The 21,653-nt window shown below is 47.7% G+C and overlaps 1 protein-coding gene across 1 annotated transcript in view; it reads right to left on the bottom strand.

The window, feature by feature from the left end:
- GLDN (gliomedin) overlaps positions 1-21,653 on the bottom strand; it is a gene marked incomplete at its 3' end in the record, with an annotated part of 57,185 nt that overhangs the window by 14,983 nt on the left and 20,549 nt on the right. The window contains exons 2-4 of the mRNA XM_080808882.1: positions 12,848-12,899; positions 5,130-5,147; positions 4,670-4,777 (exon numbers count right to left, since the gene is read on the bottom strand). Of these exons, the coding sequence (XP_080665008.1) occupies positions 4,670-4,777; positions 5,130-5,147; positions 12,848-12,899 (178 nt within the window). The remainder of the gene's footprint in view (positions 1-4,669; positions 4,778-5,129; positions 5,148-12,847; positions 12,900-21,653) is intronic.

The following is a 21,653-nucleotide window of genomic DNA, read 5'->3' as shown; positions in this document are numbered from 1 at the left end:
GAGATCACAAGTAGGCAGAGAGGCAGGCAGAGAGAGAGACAAGGAAGCAGACTCCCCGCTGAGCAGAGATACCGATGTGGGGCTCAATCCCAGGACTCTGGGATCATGACCTGAGCCGAAGGCAGAGGCTTTAGCCCACTGAGCCACACAGGTGCCCCTAAGTTCATGGTTTTAAGCGGTGTTTAAAAGCAGGGGTCCAGGAGTCAGAGAGCCCTGGTTTCAAGTCCTGCCTCCTCCACTTCTTACCTTTGTGACAGTGGGCAAGTTATGTCCATTTGTGTCAACGTTGTCCTTATTGCCCCCCTTTGCTGGGTTTTCCAGGTCCTGGAGGTTAGTTCTAAGCAAGATAAACATGACTTGGTTGTCATGGGCCTCACATCCTTCCTAGGGAGTCAGACCGTCAGCATATCAACAAGCAAACGCAAGGAGAGAATTTCCAGGAAGGGATATGTGTTTTGATGGAATGGGGAATGTGACCATGTTGGTAAGGCAGGGACTAGACACAGAGGTGGGGGACGAACTTGAGAGGTGGCAACAGATCTGAGACCTGCAGGAAGAGCAAGGAAAGTGTGCCACGCAGTGGGCATAGCAGTGCAAAGGTCCTGGGGCAAGAATGGGCTTGGCCTGTTTGAGAAACAGAAAGATAGGGCTTCTTCATCTGGAAAAAATATGGCCAACAAAAATGTCCTTCTCCTTAGGGTTGTTTTGAAGACCAAAAGAGGTAAGTATAGAGAGTACTTGGTAGCATGTCTGACAATAGATATTAGCTATTTGCATACTATTGTTCAGAGAATCCTGCTAGAGGGCATAGTCCAGCCTGAGTCCCGTCTCTGTAGAACACAGGCTCTTTTTCCTGTTTTTAGAAACAGCACTTGTTGTTCCCTCTTTCTGGAATGCACACCCACTCCTCCTCTCTCCCACCCCTGCCTGGCAAATCACTATTGATCCTGGAACTCTCAGCTGGAACCACAACGCTTCCCTTCTCCACAGTCATGACCCTGGCCCAGCAGGTCACATCCTGTATGAGACCCTGCGGTGCCTTCCTGGGAGCTGACCAGGAGACCCAGACTACTAATCAGAAGGTTCTGGAAGGTCTTCCTGCACATCTCCCTTCCCCCAGCCATACCTACCGGGCCCTGTGGGTTCCGTGCACTCCCCCTGGGCCACCCTCTGCCTGAGCACATCTTTCAAGTCTGACCTCATACTTTACCTTCCCGACACCCTCTCTCTGTACCGTATCCTTTAAACCCCTGTTCTCTCCTTCAAACGGGTATCTCACATTGTGATTTGATTATCAACTCCTAATTCCTGCCTTCCCACCAAAGATGGAAAGTTCCAGAATAGGGGCTGCATCTGCTTGTTTCCCTACTAGGGCTGGGAACCTGCTCAATAAATATTTGCTGACAGATAGCCCCACCCTCTCCTGGTATTCTACTTTTGCTACTCAGTCCCGTTCTTGGCCTCCTTGCTGGCTCACCCCCCTCCTACTTGGTCATTAGACGTTGTTGCTTCTCAAGGCTCAACCCTCCTCTCCTGTTAGCTCCCTCTGAAAGTGACAGTGCCCATGCCCACATGCCCACTGCCTCAGGTGGCCCCCTCATGCATACTTCTGGCCCCAGGGTCTCCTCTGACTGTAGACCTGCCCGCATTTCCAACGTCCCCCAACATCTCCTCCTGGACATTTCAAGGCACCTCAAACTCAGCACATCCCATGCTCAGCCAAGCTTGTTTCCCTGAACCTGAGCTGATACAGGGCTCCCCTACTTGGGACACAGCAGTCATCAGGGGCAAAGATCTGAGTCAGTCTTGGGCACCCCCCCTTCCTTATATCCACCCACCACCAGGTACTGCTGATTTCTCCCCAGAATATCACTCAACTCCACCGGTCTCTCCATCCCCCAGCCTGCCATCCCTTTGACCTGCACCCTGAGCAGGTTCTGAACGTCTCCCTCCTTCCATCCTTGCTCCCTTTGTGTGCCCTCCAGGCAGTATCCCCACTGTCATTTTAGAAAAGCAGACCTGACCTTGTCACTCTCTCCTACTTGCAACCCCTCAGGGGCTTCTCAGTGCTCTCTGAACAAAGCCCAGGCCCCCTGACCAGCTCTGGTCTCCCCTCCCTGCAAGAACACTGAGTGTCGGGTAGGATGTGAACCCATCGTGGGATGAGGGAAGGAAGCAGAGGAAGGAAAGAACAGATTCAGGGCTTTGACAGGGTGACCGGACACACGTGCTGGAGCTCAGGGTCTAGGTCAGAGCCACAGCTGGCTGATGGCGGAGCCGTGCTTTCAACAACCTCTCCATAGAGCGGGGCTCGTCAGACAGTCTCTGTGTTTGTACATGGAGGATGGTGTTTGGCTCCCTTTCCCCTGGCCTGGGGCAAGGACAACTGCCTGGGCCCTTTGTGACTCAGGTTCTCTACTCAACCTTAGCCGAGGCTTCTCCTTCTAATGCCGCTGACTCCCAGAGGCCTCCCGTGCTGGAAGCCCGCTGCAAAGGAGCATTTGCGTCTTTGCTGGAGGTCCCGAGGGATTTGATCCCCTGCCCCGATGAGTGGACCTGGGCCCCCTCTCACTGCTCCACCGCTGCCTCCTTCCCTTTCCTGGTGAGGCAGGGCAGCTCTCTGCGCTGCTGCCATTCCTCCCAGTTTCCTCCGAGTAGCAACCACAGTTCTTACGATGCCAGGGCCAAGCTGACTTGGCCACTATCTCTCTGGCCTCATCTCCACCAGGTTCGCTTTTTGCATCCCCTCTGTCCGGCTGCCCTGGCCGCCCTGCTGCTCCTCAGACGCTGTGGGGACACTGCCCTCACACACTGTGCTGGAAACCCCCTGTCCCCCTATAGCCTGTGGCTCCCTCTCTCCCCATCTCCAGGTGTTGGCTCAAAGGCCCAAGGGGGCCTTACCTGGCCTCCCAATACACAGTCAGCGCACGCCCCACTCATGCTGCATACACACACTTGTCATTCCCTCTCTTGACACTGTGTTTCCCCTGTCGCACTTAGCACTGCGGAACAGCTGATTCTTTCCTACTTATTTGGCTTGTTTATGGTCCATCTGCCCAGAATGGAATGGAAGTTTCACAAAGGCAGGGATTTTGTCAGCTTTTTCACTTCTGGATCTGCAACATCTAGACAGGACCCACCATTATAGAGATGAATGAGCTTGTTCTGTCCGGGCTTCACTGGGTCATGGGCGGCAAGCATACACCCCTCTTCAAAGCCAGGGGTCTGTAAGCTTTTTGAAAGTCACCCCTTTCCCGCCTGCTCCACACCCAGTGAACCATGGAGGTTTCCTCCCCCGCAGTTGGCCCTCAGAATACTCATTGCTGGATCCTCAGGACTGGACTACCTTTCTGGGGCCTTTCTGGAATAAACCAAACGTCTGCACACTGATGGCCATCATTATTCACCGCCGATGCTCATTTATAATTACGATTATTATCCAACATGTAAGGGTCCATTACTGGTCCGTAATTAATGCTGGAATGGCCGGCCTTCTGGGGACTGAGCTGACTGGGACCATGTGGGCCCATCCTCAGAGGCAGCCCCTGGGAACAGGAGCATGTCGGCTTGACCATTTAACAATTTTCTCCCTTTCCACTGGTTCTCACTTAAAGTGCTTAGAAGAGCAGAGGTGCTGGAAGAGGGTACTGTGTCATCTGGAAGAGTGGTCTAGTAGTTATTCTAGCCCCAGGCCTGTCTAGGTGAGGTGGTGTGGCAGAGCTAAGAGGCTGAAAATAAACAAGAGGGTTTGGTAGAGTCGGTCCTGCCTGCTGTGGCTCAGGGCCAGGCCTGCCCCAGTAGCCTCCTGGGGCATCCCTACCCCCGGCAGTGGGGCCCCCACCATGTCATGGGCCAGCTTGCATCGGGGCATCTTCCTGGCCTTGTCCACAGATGGCCCAGCATTGGCGCTCAGAGTCCCTCAGAACTTGCCTACCCCTGCCCGCAGCCTCCTGCTAGGCCTTTCACCAGCCCCCACTTCTCACGGCTCCCTGGACATGTCCGACACAGATGTTTCCAGGGCTTAAGCTCAAGTTGCGGCCATGCTGCCCCTCAGTGCAGAGCAGCAGAACCCCTCTGGGGATGTCAGCCATACCAGTGTCATCATCGGACGATGCCAGGACAGGAGACGCCGGCTGCCGGGACCACGTGATCCAAGTACCAGCCCGAGGGGGGCCTGCTACTCAAACGGTTCTAGCTACTCCTCTAGCTGAGAACACCTGTGGCAGGCACCAATCAGCTGACACTCCGTCAGACACAAGAATTTGCTGGGCAGGAGGAGGCAGTGAGAGGGCGGGGCAGGACCTGAGCCTCAAAAGAACTTGGGTGTCAGCACACACAGTGGCTGTCCCAAAGACCCTGCAGCATCCCTCCCCAGGGCTGCCTGCTCCGGCCCCTTCCATCCCTCCGTCTGCCTCGGAGTGAGCAGAAGAGCACAATCAGTTCCCAGGGAGGCCGCTCTCCAGATAGATGTAAACCTTTGCAGGCCTGCACTCAAAAGCATGCCCATGGCAACTCAGCCCACAGCGCCTTCCTGACGAGAGTTAAACCAGTCCCACAGGCAAAGAGGTAATACTGTCTCCCCACTATGTTCCTCCTCCACTATGGCCCATCCAAAAAGCGATAACTGAGACAAACAATAGGGGATTAACTAGAAAAGTTGCCAAAATACCCAGTTTTCCTCTTTTTCCAGTTGCTCCTTTTTCTCCTTTTGGGCCCTGGGGACCAGGTTGTCCATCTGATCCATTGTGTCCTGGAAGACCACCAACTCCTGGAGGTCCTGCATCGAAACATGGGAAAGGAGACCATCTTAAAAAATCGTCACTGAGCTTAATATGATCTGCTTTAACCAGTGAAACTGGACGGGCATCAGTGCCTTTCCCAGATCTTCTCCTCCCACTTCCCTTCCTTTTCCACCTTTGCTTCCCCCACACCCCCTTGCAGTGACAGCGAGGGAATGGTAATAGCAGGCTCTTGAGTGGGAGGGGACAGAAGAGCTCGTGGTTTGGGTAGAGACAAGGAGGGGGACACACTCAGGTTCTTCCCCCTTTCCCGCCTCCATCCTTTCTGAGCCATCCTGGGGAACTAGGCCCCCCATTCCCCAGGAAGTGGGAAAATCCATGGGCTCTTACCTGGTGGGCCAGGGGGTCCTACAACACAAAAACAAATTTAGATGATAAAGCATGGCTGAAAGAAAGTGAAGCCAGCACCACAACCCCCAAATCAAAGGGCACCTTCCCCTCCTAATAATTACTAACCATCTACTGGCCCTAAGCAACCACTCCACGCCTTTTATTAAGAACTCAGCATATTCACTCAAAAGATCCTTGAAAGCAATTCAACAATTTGCCAGTCAAACCCACTTTTGCTTAGGTTTCAATGGACTAAGAATAATTTTCCGAGTGGGCTTCACCATAGATTCTTAAGTCAGTCATCTCTCAAGCAGTCAGCTTCATTAAATGAGGCTTGGTAAGAACACAGGAGGGCGCTAGTGCAGCCCGGGCCCAGGTAAGCATCGGGAAATGGTGGTGCTGTCATTGCAGGGCTGAGGTCTGGCTGTCATGAGAAAGCAGTCCCAAGAGCTCTCACCCAGCCAGCGCGTTTCCTCCAGGCCACCTAGGGCAACTGAGAGCAGAACTGGTTCTCAGGTCTCTATTCTGTTGCACAAAATAGCCTGAGAACAATTGAGGGCCCAGATCAGGTAACAAACATCTTGCTTAGTGTGTAATTACCCGAGGATCTAAGGGGTTCAGATGAACCATTTACACATAATCCAACAAAACAATTTTGCTTCCACAAATAGGAGAGTCTCATTGTCAATTATTTTATTTAAGCACTCGGACAAGCCAATGGGCTTATAACATGAGCGGCTGAGGTCCTTCTGTTTTTCCAGAACATATATGATGATTACCCATATTGGAGTAGAAAGGTCGTTCTACAAATCCAAGCCTATGACCTTTCATAAAACCGCCATTTACTAAGCACTTCCTGTGTCTATTTTTTTTTTAATTTTTTTATTTTAATAAACATATAATGTATTTTTATCCCCAGGGGTACAGGTCTGTGAATCGTCAGGTTTACACATTTCACAGCACTCATCATAGCCCATACCCTCCCCAATGTCCATTTCCCCACCACCCTCTCCCGTCCCCCCTCCCCCCCGCAACCCTCAGTCTGTTTCTTGAGATTGAGCCTTTATGGTTTGTCTCTCTCCCAATCCCATCTTTTCATTTTTAGCACTTCCTGTGTCTAGCACCAAAGTCTACCAGGCAACAGAAATCTTGGTCCCTGTGTCTCTCGTTTACAATCTAGCTGGAAACCACAATGAAACACGAGGGAGGGAGTTACAGAAAAGCAGCCCCTCCAAGGACTACTGTGGCAGTCTGGCACATGGCAGTCTGAGAAGGCTTCCAGAGCGGGTGAGGTTTGAGCTATGGTGCTGAAGAAACAATGGGCCTGGCACGGCCATGGGGGTGAGGGCTGGGCAGCTCAGGTCGGGGACCAGCAGGAACAAAGACACGGGGATGGAAATTTGCATGATTCAGAGAGAGTGAAAGGAGGAAGACCGGCCAACCTGGTGTGTGTAGAGATGAGGCTGAGTCAGTACTTGGCCGGGTGGGTGTGGGGCATTTGAACACCAAAAGGAGAGGTGTAGGTGGTGTCTGCAAGGCAGTGGGGAGTTACAGTAGGTCTTAATTGGGGGATGATACCATGAAATCAGTGTGTTTTTGAAATCTTCTCTGTAGATGGAAGTTGTATACAACTGGGGAAAAAGAAGAGAGAGAGAAAGAGAGGTGGGGTGGGGAGAAAACACCCAGAAGACCTTTGTGGTTAAAATGAGGGGCAAGGTTGTAGACAAACTGGTTGGTAACTGTAGAGTTGTAGAGAAAGCTAGAAATTCAAGAGGTATTTCAGCAGAAGAATGAGCAGGGCTCCATGTCTGACTGGGTAGGGGGCAAGAGAGGAGGACTCTCAGATGATGGGGAACTGAGGATACGGATGGAAAGAGAATGACGACTCTTGGAAGAAGTGTTTGGATGTATTCTTTCTATACATACAGTCCCACTTTGGGCAAAAATGATTTGGTGAAAATGGTACCACGTTGTCTAGGGCCACTGTAGCCTGTGGCGACATGATTTTACCCCCAGATGGCACATGCTTGTACACACATAAGGAGGTGATGGGAAGAGGTGACAGATGGCAGAAGAAATCAGTCATCATTCCCGACTACAGATGGAACCAAATTCAGATGTGCAGATTGGATAAAAGGTCACCAAGCAGGAATCAGCTGTCTATATGGGTTTCAAGAGTTCTCAGGATAGTCCAGTAACCATTTCTATGCAGCAGGAGTATTGGAGAGAGGTCCTGGCTAGAGCTGTATATTTAGGACACTTTGGTCATGGTCAAGAATGTTGCTATGGAGAAATGTTTAGATTAGGATTTCCTGACATTGACCTGAGGATCATTGACACCTACGGTTATAGTTCTCAGTCATCTGAGTCCATAGAATCACCTAGGATGCTTGTTAAAATGCAGCTACCCAGACCCCAGCTGGAGAATCTAATTCAGTTTGCATTTAGAGTGGGGCCCAGGAAAGTGCTTTTTCACCAGGTACCACAGGTGACTGGGAAGCAGGTGGTCCTGGGGAACCCCGACCAGATGCAAAACGTCTCTGGAAAAAGAATCAGTCACTATCAACAGAGTACTAAAGGGGTCCCTGACCCTAGAAAGCCTGAGAGCTATTAGTCTGGGGGCAAGAGTAAAATGTTGAGCCAAATTGTGGGATGGAGGGGGGGGACATACACCACATCTGGAGGGAGGTGGGTGATGGTAGAGGCACCAGGAAAGAGACTGAACCGAAGGTATAGGAGGGAATCCAGGAGGTCCTGAGCCCTGAACCTAATGGAGAAGAGAATTTCAGAAGAGAAAGGAGACAAACACTTCCAAAGAGCCCAGAAGCAGAGTGCTATAGTGATGGTGAGCTGTATGTATCACCATATCACCAGATGTATCCTGATGCCCACTAGGGATGCCTACAGAGCTGCCCAAAGGCCGCTTACACCTGGAAGAAGCCCCAAATATGTGTCATTATACTAATGTCAAATGTCAAATAGTATGTGCCAACTGGGTCTTGAGAAAACTGTTTATCAGGATGTTTTCTCAGCTCTTGACTCTTCTCTTCTTGAATAACAGAAACCCTGGGGATACAGGTGGACAGTCAAGTTCATGTTAGCACTGTATGCGGGACTGGAACGATGGGACAATGGAGAATATCTCTGGGACTTGGAGACTTGGTTCACATGTGGTCCTGCCTCCCACTGTCTCCCTGTTTCCCACTGCCTCCTGGCTTCCGCAGGACAAGTTTTCTGCTGTCTCCCGAGATTCTGATGTGTCTGCCCCATTCCCCACCTGGTTAGAGTCTGCTGCCACCTTCCACACAGGTGGGGTCCTGGGCCTGACATGTGTCCTACATGCCTTCGTCACAGAGTGGGGTCTCCTGTGCTTGTGAGGGCCTGTACCCATTCTGTGAGCATCCCTCACCTTGAGGAGTATGACACTAAATAGCAAACAAAAAGCCCCACCATGGCAGGTAGAGAGTAAAACCATTAAAGAAAGGAGGAAGGCCTTTTCCTGCTTTTTGAAGAAGGGGCCCTGAATTTTCATTATCGCAGCAGGCTCTGACTGCCCCAACCCACATTCCTAACCAGAATCGGGGAGAAGTGGGCAGATGCTGGAGGAGCTGAGCCGCTTGGAGTTTTTTTTCTCCTTGAAATCTAAGACTGACCCACAGTGGCCCCAGTTATGTAAATCGGAGGTCTGTGGATGGTCATGCAAGGCGAAACAATGCCCCTCTGCTGAGAGAGATCAGAGAGGAGTGGTGGTGACTGGCATTGACATGACAGAACCACAAGATGGCAACACTGGGATCCCAGAGTCCCCAGAACCCACTTGGAGTGTCCGGATTTCGTGGAGAAAAAAAGCCTTTGCTGGGTTATGCCACTGAGATTTTATGGTTTAATTACTACCAGATCCTGTCCTAACCCACCTTGACAAATACATCCCTCTGTCCTTACAATAACTGGTAATTTCTTGACCTTTTTTTTTTCCCTCGGATAAACTCTGCTGCTAGCAAAGAGAAGGATTTCAATGTAGACAGGAAACACAGGCACAACAGTTATGAGGAAGGAATGATCACATTTCCCGAAGTCTCGCCAATAGTGGAACACAAAGAAGCCCCCAAATAAAAATCCAAATAGAAATATGTCAGAAAGGGAGATCTGGTTCAGCTGCTTTAGAAAGGGCGAGTAAAAGACGCAGCTCCCTAAGCCTGATAAAGCCAGGCCTGGCGCCTGTGGGGCCTATGGTCCTGATTCTCTTCCTCTCCTGTTCCCAGCAGGGTCTCCCCAGGGCTTGGGATTCGGCCAGCCAAGGCTTCAGGGCCAGACGGGAGCTCTAGCCAAAGGGAGTGTGGCTCCCCTTTCCCCTGGGAGTCAGGAGTACTTGGCTGTCCTTCAGGGATGGCCTGAGAGGGCCCTAGTTCTCGCATGTGGAACTGGAACTTACCAACTAGGACAACAGGCTAGTCGCTCAGTGAGGCCGGCTGAGCGAGAACATGAGCAAACACCAGCTGTTTCTGAGAACAGCCTGTCAGTTTACCAGCATTGCCCTGGCCACAGCTCGGAGGCCTCAGGACCCAGCCTGTGTGCGATGGTACACCCTTTGTGGCTGCCCCTACCACCAACTGCTGGGCCAGTCCCAGGCCACCTAACTTGGAAAGGCATCTTTCCTCCCAAGTCCTGCAAAACTGCAGCTTTGGTCCAATCCCATCTGTTTGGTGCATTTCAACTTTGGACCATGGCACGGCAACCTTCAAGATTTAGAGTAGGGATGGCCAATAGGTTTTATTTCAAGTGCCAGTTCTCATCCGTCAGTACAGCTTTCTGGAAGGTCAGAAAAGAATGACATGAGGCCACGCTCCGTGGCGGCTGGGATCCCTTCTCCGTGTCTGCAGGGCTACAGGGTAAGGAGCCGTAAGGAGTGTCATCACGGGGTTGGAGCCCCTTGGCCTTAAGGAGAATGGGCAACGTGGATTTGAAGCCCCTCTGCCCAGATAAGCAGGTCAGTAATGTCATAGTTGTGAGATTTTCCAAAAAAGCCTATGCTCTGAGTCCACTGGAAGTGAAGAATCCAAGAACCTGCCTTCTTGGAGACACCTGCTATTCCAGAAAAAATGTTTCTGGGGTCCCAGGAAATCTGGGCTTCGGGATGGGATGCATTCAGAAAAGCACGCCGTTTGTACTCAAAAGCACAAAATGTGCACTAGCAAAACCCTTACCTGCTCTAGCTCCTGAACTGCCCTCACTATTTGCCTGATGGGTTACCAGCTGCATACACCTGTCCTTGTCCCCAGAGCAATGACAGCTGCCTCCAGAAAAGGGAACAGGGATGGGGTTTCGCGGTCACAGCTAGACTAGCCTTGAGTCATAGTGCCTGTTTTTTCAAAGCTGAGTCCCCTGTAAAGCTGGATCTTGTTCTCTGGCCTCAGGCCCCAAGCCCGGGGTCCACTCTGGCAGCCGCTCCTGCCGGTATCTTCTTGGGGCTCTGGACCAAAGCTCTCTGCCCTTCCCCCTGTAGCTGCCAATTCAGTCCTGGATCCTGTCACCTTTCTGCCCCCTGTCCAGACAGCGCGGTCTGTCCCAAGGTACAACCTCACTTGGCAACTTGTATGTTTCACACCTACATTTTAATTGAAGAGCCTTCTGTGTTAAAAGGGGGCCCAGTTTCAAGCTGGCATGAAAGGAGAAGGTGCTGGCTTTTGAAAAGATTTCGAGGTACCAAAGAATAACTTCCTCAACCCATTTCCAGCATGGATGCGATCCCCAGCCCCCACCCCTAATCTTCCCTAAGTGGTCGACAGCTCCACTGGCATTCACTGAACAGCCCGGCTCTCCTTCTAGCACTTCTATAATAAATATCAAAAAGGAGGAGGCTTTTCCTGTGCCTCTCAACAGTACTTTTGTGCCTGTAATTCCATCCATCTGAGCATTTCTCTAGTGCTCATTACTGTCACATGGAGAACTCTGAAAAGGACTTTCAAAGATGAAAGAAAGGTGCGTAAACACAAGAGTTTCAGAGTGAAGGACCAAGCTGTTCCAAAGAGATTTAATTTTCTGTGAGGGTCGAAATGTAACTTGAGTAATTCAATTAGCATTTCCCAAGAAGCCACGGGATTATAGCTTTTCTCGCTAAAACTAAACTAAGCAAACAAGAGGCAGACTTGGACCCAGGGTTCTTCAGGGAAAAGTCTTTCTTACCAGCCCACTGCCCCCAATTTAATCACTTCCATAAACCATCGGTTTAGTCGTTCACCAACCTTGCACTGAGCTCCCAGTGCAGGGCAGGTCATGGGCGGTCATGGGGAGAACCCTGGCGCACAGGATGGGGTTTCTCACGGCTGGACGCACACTGCAGGGTTTCTCAACCTCCGCCAGTGTGCCCTGTCAGTGGGACACCCCCAGGACCTGAGGCCAGACACGGAGAAGGATCAGCAGAAGCTTCATCAGGCTTCAAAGTCTTCTGGTTATGTTTTAAAGTTCAGGAGAGCTGTGCATTTACTCCATAGTAGACTTTTAATGCAAAATTCATTCCCCCATTTCCTCAGAATGGGGGAGAGGATGGAAATAGCTCTGTCTGATATCAGGCTCCATAGGCCCATCCTTGGGCCTGGCCAGAGCCTTCCTTGGTCTAGGGTAAAACTAATTAGGTGACCTGTCTGGGGTCTGTGTTCTTCCTTGCCTCAAGCTTCTGAAGGCAAGTGGCAAGCACTCCCCGATCCAGGCAGGAGGCAGGCACTTCATCTCAAGTAGGAATCAAGCACCCAGCTCCCCTCAGGCAGGAATCAGGTACTTCCCTCAGGCAGGAGACAGGAGGCAAGCACCCCCCCACCACCTCAGGCAGGAATCAGGCACTCCCCCTTCAGACAGGAATCAGGCACCCCCCAACCTCAGGCAGGAGGCAGAACACCTTAGGTTCAGGTGTACATTGTCGTATCAATAGCACGCTCCTCCTCCCCGCCCAACCCATTAGCCAAGCTGTGTCCCTTGGCTTGGTGTGCCTCCTTGTTGATTCCCTCCCTCCTGTTTATTTGTCCTTGATTTCCTGAGTGGAGGGGAGCTATGATATAACCCCCCATCTCACCGAGCACACAGTAGACACCACACACAGAGCACTCTTCATAATGTTTTCTTGACTAATTAGCAGTTTGCTTCTAGAACTTCCTGTTCATGCCATATGTATAAGGAAACAATTACTTCTGATAAGGGAATACCCCTTTTTTTTTCTCTTTTAAAAAGTCATGTGAATAAGGAAAACATCTATGGCCCCATTTCAAGGTACCACACGTTTCTAATTATCCAAGACCTAGTTATTTTTCATGGCTATATTTCTATGGTAATACCAAAAATACTATTTTTCATAATTATATTCCAATTGATATTGAGCTCATTAAAAACATCTGGTAAGGGGTGCCTGGGTGGCTCAGTGGGTTGAGCCTCTGCCTTCGGCTCCGGTCATGATCTCAGGGTCCTGGGATTGAGCCCCTCATGGGGCTCTGTGCTCATCGGGGAGCCTCCTTCCCCCTCTCTCTCTCTGCCTGCCTCTCTGGCTACTTGTGATCTCCCTCTCTTTGTCAAATAAATAAATAAAATCTTAAAAAAAAATCTGGTAAAAGTAAACCGACATGTATTTCTATAACCCTTAGTGTTCCTAGGTGTTCATTCTGCCCTGGCCCTTTGGTGAGCCCACATGTGTGCAGTGTGAACCCCTCTCTCTCAGTGCCAGGCCGGCCTACCTGTGAGGCAGATGCCCTTGGTGCTGTTGCAGAGGTCCACCATCACTCGGATCTGCAGGGAGAGAGGGTGGTTAATAGCACCACAGAATACAGTGGGCCCCGAACTTGACCTTCACCCGGACGAATGCAGTTACAAGGATTCACAAAGTAACCTCGACAGAACATGCTGAAGTCTGAAGAAAAGTTAACCTCAACTGAAAAAGAAATTCTTAAAAGACCTAGTGATATATGATAATAGAAGCTCATCTACTAATATCGTCCACCAAATCTCCTTGATTTCTCTCCAGCTCTGAGAAGAGAGGATGGTAAATTGCTAAATCCAATTTTCAAGGCTGTCAAGAGTCAGCCCTCCAGCATCTGAAGGACTCAATCTGCCTGGGGGTTGAGTAAAGAGGGAAGGGTTTGTGATTGGGAGTTAGCACCCACTAGCTGGGCGAGCACAGGCAAGGTACTTAACCTCCAGGTGCTTTGGTTTCCTTTGAGCAGTGTAAATACTATAAGCACCTGTCTTGAGTTCTGTCCCCGGTCACAAATGCTGCCCCAGATGGTAGTCATTCTCGTGCCTTCTGGGTACAGCCTACTCAACACTGGATGGCCGCCTGTGGTAGGCGGACCCTGCAGCATGGTCTGAGCCTGGGATCTGGTCTCCCCACACCCATTCTGCAGCCGCTCCCCCTCTCCACTCTCCCGTGCTGCTTCCAGGGAACTTCACAAAAACCAAATCTGAGCGGGTGAGCCCTGATTCACATACTGTTGTGATTCCTTGCTGCTCTAAAGACACAGAACAAAATTCCTCCTTCTCTGGACTCATCTCACCACTCCCCTTTCTCTTTCTATCTTCCAGCTATGCTTTGCCTCGTTTGCTCATCTCAAAATGGAGATAGGAATAGTGCTTACATCTTAGGATTGTTGTGAAGAGTAAGTGAAATCATTTTATGTGAAGTTCTTAGAACAATCTGGGAAGCACACACAAGAGTATCTTCCACCCAGTGGAGGTAATAGAGAGTATGAACAGAAGCATGGATTCTGAGGTCAACCTGCCTATGTTCAAATCGTGGCTTTGCCACTCATAAGCAGTATGATCGGAGGGCAGTTACATGACCTCTCTGTGCTTCCATGTTTTTATCTGTAAATGAAAGTAACAGCACCTACCTTATACCATGGTTGTGTGTATTAAATGAGCAAGTACATGCAATGCACTCAGAGCAGGACCTAGCACATAGTAAGCACATGCTATTTATGCTATTGTGTTAGATAGTTCCTTAAATATGCCAGGAATGACTGAGTTAATTCATAAATTTACCATCCAATTGTTTTCAACTTATAGATTCAGTAATTTTTAGGCCCCAATAATGTGACATTTCAAAACTGTGCAGAGAACTTATTAAGAAATGGATCTGAGAGGCGCCTGGGTGGCTCAGTGGGTTAAAGCCTCTGCCTTCAGCTCAGGTCATGATCCCAGGGTCCTGGGATCTAGCCCCACATCAGGCTCTCTGCTCCGCGGGGAGCCTGCGTCCTCCTCTCTCTGCCTGCCTCTCTGCCCACTTGTGATCTCTCTGTCAAATAAATAAAATAAAATAATAAATTAAAAAAAAAGAAATGGATTTGAGACAGCAGGTTAGACATCGGGGGAAAAACAAAATGTTGAATCCTTACTTCGCTTCTTACACTAAATAAGTCCATTAAGCGATATTGATAAAAGAGTTAAAAGTGAAAAATAAACTTAGATAAAACACTGGAAGAAAACCTGGGGGGAAAATTCATACTGGCATTAGAGTAGGAAAGATTTTTCCAAGAAAGAAACAACCCCCATACTATATAGGAAGAATGTATAAGTTTGACAGTCTAATAATTTAAAATTTTTGCAAAAGATGAAATACTACAAGCCAATAACAAATGAGAACCGTAGACCTTGAAAAACAACTATGAAAGGCTCGTATCTAAAGAGCTCTTACAAACCAATAAAGAACAAGAAACCAGAAGAAAAATGGACAATGGGCCCAAACAGGAACTTCAGAGAAAAACAAAAGGATGCGTCATTTTCACTTACAGTTAAAGAAATACGTTCAAATGATGCAATGCTGTTTCCCACCTCTTTGATTTGTTAGTAAAAACACTAACAGACTATCATGGGAGCAGCTGGAAAGCCACTCTCTCGTCCTGTTGATCAAGTGAAGGCATACTATCCCGCTGGAGGGCATTTTGGCAATAACTACTAAAATTTAAGTGGGTCTACCTTCTGATACATCAATTGCACTTGGGGATTTAGTCTTCAGATATATTCAAATATGCATGAGGAGAGAGAAGTACAAAGACGGTCATTGCAGAAATGTGGATGAGAGCAAAAACAAACTCCATATTTATCAGAGGGTCTTATGGAATGAAGGGCAGCATATCCATAGCATGAAATTCAGTGAAAAAGAATACATTTAAATCTGTAAGAATGACACTGAAATATCTCCAAGATAAATGGAAAAAAAAAAAAAAGGCAAAGTACGGAGCAGCATGTGTAATGGCCTCTCATTTACATAAAAAAAGTACTGTGCACACAAATATTTCTCTATGCTTTCTCTTGTTGCTTTCAAGATTCTCTGTTTTTGACTTTCCAGAGTATTTATGGAAAGAAACCTAAAAAGCCTCAAGGGTGGGGCGGGGATGGAGGACCAGGGTGGGAGGAGACCATAGGAAACATGATATGCCCTTTTGTTTCACTGGAAATTTTCACTGATCATTCTTTAAGTTAAACTCTATTTAAAAAGAACATATTTGGATCAGAGGGGAAAGACTGTTTTGCCTTCTACCTAGGCTTAGTCTGTTTGCTAGGAGATCCAGCAGAAAACTCATACCGTGTCTACTTTGTCAAGTGTACCAATAGATATTTATTGACGGCTTTAGAAATGTATTGTGAAACATACATCTCACAAATAGATCAAATGTGCACCATTTAAAGATGAATCATAAAACAAACATATATATCCCGCACCCACTCCCCACCCCCCATCCCCCACCCCGCCCCCAGGGAAAAAACTGGAGGTGCTTCTTCCCCTAACACTCCAGCCCCATCAACTCTGAGACAAAGTGTATTGTGTGGTGTTCCTCTCTCTTCCATACAAGTAAGAACACAGAGGCATAGAGAGGTGACATTGTGTACTCAAGGTAATATCACTTGCTGGGATCAGAGCTGGCCTCAACTCCTGATGCCAGGTCTACTGTGCTTTCGATTATCGCTCGGATGATTCCCTCAACAGAACCAGACAGAAGAAATTTCGACTCGCTATTTTTAGTCATTTTCATAAATGAGTGTAATCAGCTGCACTATGGACAAGATTTTTTATCTTAAAAAATGTATAATTGCCCATTGAGAGAACCATTAAAGACTTCACAATGCTTCATTTGTTGCCTGGGGGATCGCAGCAGAGGGAGTAGTTTGAAACAACAGAAGCATCAATAGGGAAAATTAGCCTTTCTCTTTCCTTCTCATCACTGGTCTGGGGTAGGCAACAGCATCTATAAAAGACGATGAAGAAAGAATTTTCATTTCCGACCTTTTGGCTCCATTTATATGCTAAATGTCCATTTAGCTATTTACAAGTAAATTGTGTTAATGTTCATGCAGAAATAGTCCTTGAGCAGACTTGGGCTATATAGGGTTGTGGTGGGGGAAATATAGGGAATGAAAAGTTGTGGCCATAGAAAGTCAGAAGCTGTCTTTCTGATAGTGATTAAGAACTTGGATCAGAATAAAAGAACTCAAAATGGGTTGTCACACAACCTAGGTTGTCAAATTATGGAATCACATTTGGCATAGAGAGCTTTCTAAATCTTAATTTAGAACTTAAGAATGGTGGAGCTGGAAGAGGCCTTCCAGCCCACTGTCCTGGGTGTGTCAGGCACAGTTGGTCCAAGATGTAGCCCTGCTCCCCCCCAGAGTCCAGCTCCTGCCACTTTCCCCGTCACTCTGCTCCAGTCGTACTGACCATTGTCTCTGGTCTTTGCTGCGCCTGTAGGCAGTGCTCACATCTTTGCTGAGACCTCAGCTCAAATGTCAGGGCATCAGGAACACGTTCCCTGACTCCCCCGCTGAAAAATACCCCTAGGGGCCACTCTCCATCACCTCACCCGGCTTGTTTTCTCTGTAACGCTCATCACTATCCAATATTATCTTACTAATGTCTGCGTTTATTTATTATCCACTCCTGACTCCAAAGAATGGAAGAATTTTGAGAGAATTTGCTGTTTTGTCTCTATCCCTTGTGTATAAAATAGTGCCTACTTCCAGACCTAGAACTTTTCCACTGGGGAGATACACTTCAAGAAAAAAGTAAGTCAGTGGTCTTGAAGGGAGATCTTACCTTGACAGAAGTTGACAATAAATTGCTAACCTGGGTTTATGATATGAGAATTTGATGGCATTGGCAAGAGGATGGGTGAGAGGCAGAAAGAGCTCCATAACAGTTGTGGGAAGGCCCACCCCAACCCACGGACACTATTTGGAGGACACATTTTATGGGAACAAATGGCTGTCACCCTCAGAGCGATATAAAGAATGGTACCCCTGAGTTCTCAGGCTTAGTGCACCCTTGGTCAATGTTGTCAGTGGGGTGGAATCACCTCCCCCGAAGAGACACCATGGCCTGTCAGGGTCATCTCCCAAGTGGGAAGATCAATACAGTAATGGAGAGGGACACGTTGTATGGGGACTTGTTCTTAGCAGTGACAACGTGTGGGTCATGGGAGAAAAGACAGCCAAAATGGGAGGAAGGGTCTTGGGTTCCTCCCCATGACTGTTCTTGGCTTTGCTTGAGAAAGAATTCAAGAACAATCCATTTAGAAGAAGGACCAAAGATTTATCAAGTAGAGAACTAAGAAAGGAGCTACTTCACAGACAAAGTAGTAGCCTCTTCTCCCAGAGGGAGTAGAGCATCCCCCTTTGCTTCTAACCAAAGTCGACCTCTTCTGATTTTAGGCAAATGTGGTGGCTGTGAATTCTTCTGTATGGGATTTGGTTTCCCTGAGCAGATTTCTAGACATGCCGTTCTGTTGCTTAAAAACCATCACTGGAGTTTTGCTATCTATCAGGTAAAGTTAATTAAGGACCCGATATCAGCCTATTAGCCCGGTCCAGTGAGAGGTGTTTTCCCTCTCTGGGTGTCTTGTGGTTCTCACTGACAGCTTAAATTCCCCCAGTCTTCTCCAGGCCTTCAGGTTGACCTCTGACCTATGACTAGAAGAAAAGGTGGGTTGCATTCTTTTTGTAGCTGTCCTTCTTGGAATAAAATGTGTATTTGCTGTAGATGCCTGGGCAGCTCAGTCGGTTAAGCGTCTCATTCTTGATTTGGGCTTAGGTCATGATCTCAGGGTTGTTGAGATTGAGCCCTGTGTTGGGCTCTGTGCTGGGCATGGAGCCTCTTAAGAGTCTCTCTCCCTGTCTGCCCCTCCCCACCTCTCCCTTTCTTGGAAAAAAAAAAAAAAAGAAAGAAAAAACAAAATGTATCAGCAGAATATCAAAGTGGCTCCTATCTTTGGAAGCTAAGTTGAAGACCTCCTGAAAACTTTTCTCTCTTAAAAGCTTGTGTCTTGGGGCACCTGGGTGGCTCAGTGGGTTGGGGCCTCTGCCTTCGGCTCGGGTCGTGACCCCGGGGTCCTGGGATTGAGCCCCGCGTCGGGCTCTCTGCTCAGCCGGGAGCCTGCTTCCTCCCCTCTCTCTCTCTGCCTGCCTCTCTGCCTACTTGTGATCTATGTCTGTCAAATAAAGAAATAAAAAAAAATCTTTATTTAAAAAAAAAAAAAAGCTTGTGTCTTGAAATTTTCAAAGAGCACTGGATTTTAAATCAATTTTCTGGGATGAGATTAAGTATGTGTGGCCTATGGAAAGAGAAGATTAATAGACTGCCAAAGCCTGGGGAGGGTGGGGTGGGCAAAGAAGGGGCAGTGCCTGCTCAAGGGGGACAGGGTTTCTTTTTGGGGCGATGAAAAATTTCTGGAACTAGAGAGTGTTGATAGTTGTACAGCACTGCAAATGTAAATAGTACCACAAAACTGTATACCTTTTTTTTTTTTAAGATTTTTATTTATTTATTTATTTTTTTGACAGACAGATCACAAGTAGGCAGAGAGAGGCAGGCAGAGAGCCTGATGCGGGGCTCTATCCCAGGACCCTGAGACCATGACTTGAGCCAAAGGCAGAGGCTTTAAACCACTGAGCAACCCAGGTGCCCCAAAACTGTACACTTTTAAAAGGGTTAAAAGGGTGAATTTTATGTTACATGTGTCTAACTGATGAGGAAGCAGAAGGCTGGATGAGGACAAAGCAAAAGGCTGACACCTCACAATCTCCCCATCATCCCCACTCCTGGGTGGGACAAATGTGACATTCTTTTAAGAATGCCCCAACTATCTTAATGTCAATGGCTTGCTAAAAAAGCAACCTTGACACCAGCAAGACCTCAGGTATCTTAGGTCCTCTTTAGCATATGAAAGTTCTATTGAAACCTCCCTTTCCCAAACCTTCCCCCAACCGCATGGTACATAACCTGCCATCCCTCACAACCCAGGGTAGCAGCTCTTCCTGCCCATGGGTTCTGTCCCAGTGCTTTAATAAACCACTATTTTGCACCAAAGATGTCTCAAGAATTCTTTCTTGGTCATCGGCTCTGGACCTCACCCCACCGAACCTCACCTATGTTCTAGAACTTCATCATAACCACAATAACAAATTATTTGTTTAGAAGATACTTTTGTGTCCTCCCTTTCCTGGAACAACTCAATATCCTGGGATCAATAAGGAAATATGTTGGGGGATAATCTTAGGTTAATATTTCCAACATCACTACGCATGTGAAATTCTCAGGTTTAAATATTTTCCTATATTCTGCAGAATTATGACTAACACAGTTTTCTCTTGTATCTTGTTCTGATGGGAAGATATAAAAACTGACATTGCTAAAGTTGATTTTAGGGGCTTCACATGTAGTTACACTTAATTTATAGTACAAGAAAAATATTGTCCCAATTTACAGATGAGAAAACTGAGCACACTTCTGTACATTTAGAGCTCAGAATCTAGAGGGCCATTCAGACATTTAAACTACCATTTACTATGTGGGTGGACATTGGAACAATAACAGTGGGAGTTACTTTCTTTTTTTTTTTTTAATATGTTAAATCATTTTGAGAGTTACTTTCTACAGTATCAAATACAGAATCAGTTGGGAATGGTGTCTAGTATTGGGGTGAGGGGTTTAGAGGGGAGGTGGTATAAGAATTTAAACTAATCTGATTCAAAAGAAAAACAAAAAATTAAAAACGCCTCATTCCCTTTTATTTTTTCCCTTCAGTCTATTGTGACTGTGATCTGTGTTTATATTTCAAAGACATGTTAAAATGTATACATCAAGGGACAGAGAAAGAATACAAGTTCTTCTAAAAAGGACTTGGGTTTCCTAAGGTCAATAATTTTGAGATAAACAAGGAAGTTTGGGGATTGGTAAAGGAATAGATGAATTTTGACTTGCCTCTAGAGCTAACTTAGGTTTTGTGAAAAATCTGTAACATTAGGATCATTGCTCTCAATTCCTCCAAGAATTGGCTTATAACTGAAATGACATCATAGATTGGTCCACCTGTGCAACGACATTATTCTCAATTTGTTTCTTTCCTTTTGGATACATACTTCTAATTTTTTTTTTTAATTTTAGTTATTTTTTGATAGAGAGAGAGTGAGGGAGGGAACACCAGCAGGGGGAGTGGGACAGGGAGAAGCAGGCTCCCTGCCCAGCAAGGAGCCCGATGCGATGTGGGGCTCAATCCCAGTGATGAGGGAGCGGGAGGCTGGCTGAGGACAAAGCAAAAGCTGGCACCTTGCACCCCCTCTCCATCCGCTCCTCTCGGTGATGTGTGTGGCATTCCTCAGGTACCCCTGACTGCCAAAACAAATAGTTAACTTGCTGAGATCACAATCCCGCAAGACAGGAATCTCCCTTGGTTTAACAAAGAAGTTACATTATCAATAGCACAATTTCCAGAGGCAAATGACTCAGTTCCTCAAGCCTTAATGTCACCCTCCCCTCCATAAACAAAACTGAAGGAGGCTGGGGTAGAAGGAAATGTAAATGAAGTTAAGTTTCTTCTATACCTAAATCTCACTAACAAAGACGCTTGATAGCAGAATTGTGACATTTCACCAGGAATCTCCCAACCATCTTGATGTTAATGGCTTGCCAAAAGACAGCATTGATCAAGCCTCCGGTATCCCTGCACCTTGGAGGCCTCCTTTAACATATGAAAACTCTGTTCAAACCTCCATTTCCCTCACCTTCCCCCAACCGCAGGGTACATAACCTGCCTTCCCTCACAACCCGGGGCAGCAGCAGCTCTTCCTGCCCACGGGTCCTGTCCCCGTGCTTTAATAAACCACCATTTTGCACCAAAGATGTCTCAAGAATTCTTTCTTGGTCATTGGCTCCGGACCTCAGCCCACCGAACCTCACCGAACCTCACCCAGGTTCTAGAACTTCATCACCAGGACCCTGGGATCATGACCCGAGCCAAAGGCAGGCGCTTAACCAACTGAGCCACCCAGGCGTCCCACATACTTCTAATTTTTAAATTCTTCTGGCGGTATTGCATAATCCCTTGGGTGTAAGACAGGTCCTCAAAGAGGGTGCAAAGGGTATTACCTTCGCAAAATCCAGAGCCACTCCTAAACACAGCCCAAAGAAAGAACCAACAATCTGCTTGTCCCAGTCAGGCAGAAAGCCAAACCCATTTAGGCAAAACAAGACAAGCTAGAAGACAATGAGCATCC

This window comes from Martes martes, assembly GCF_963455335.1.
Source record: "Martes martes genome assembly, chromosome: 7".
NCBI lineage: Eukaryota > Metazoa > Chordata > Mammalia > Carnivora > Mustelidae > Martes > Martes martes.
The sequence above is the reverse complement of the archived record's forward strand: the minus strand, read 5'-3'. Positions and strand labels throughout refer to the sequence as shown.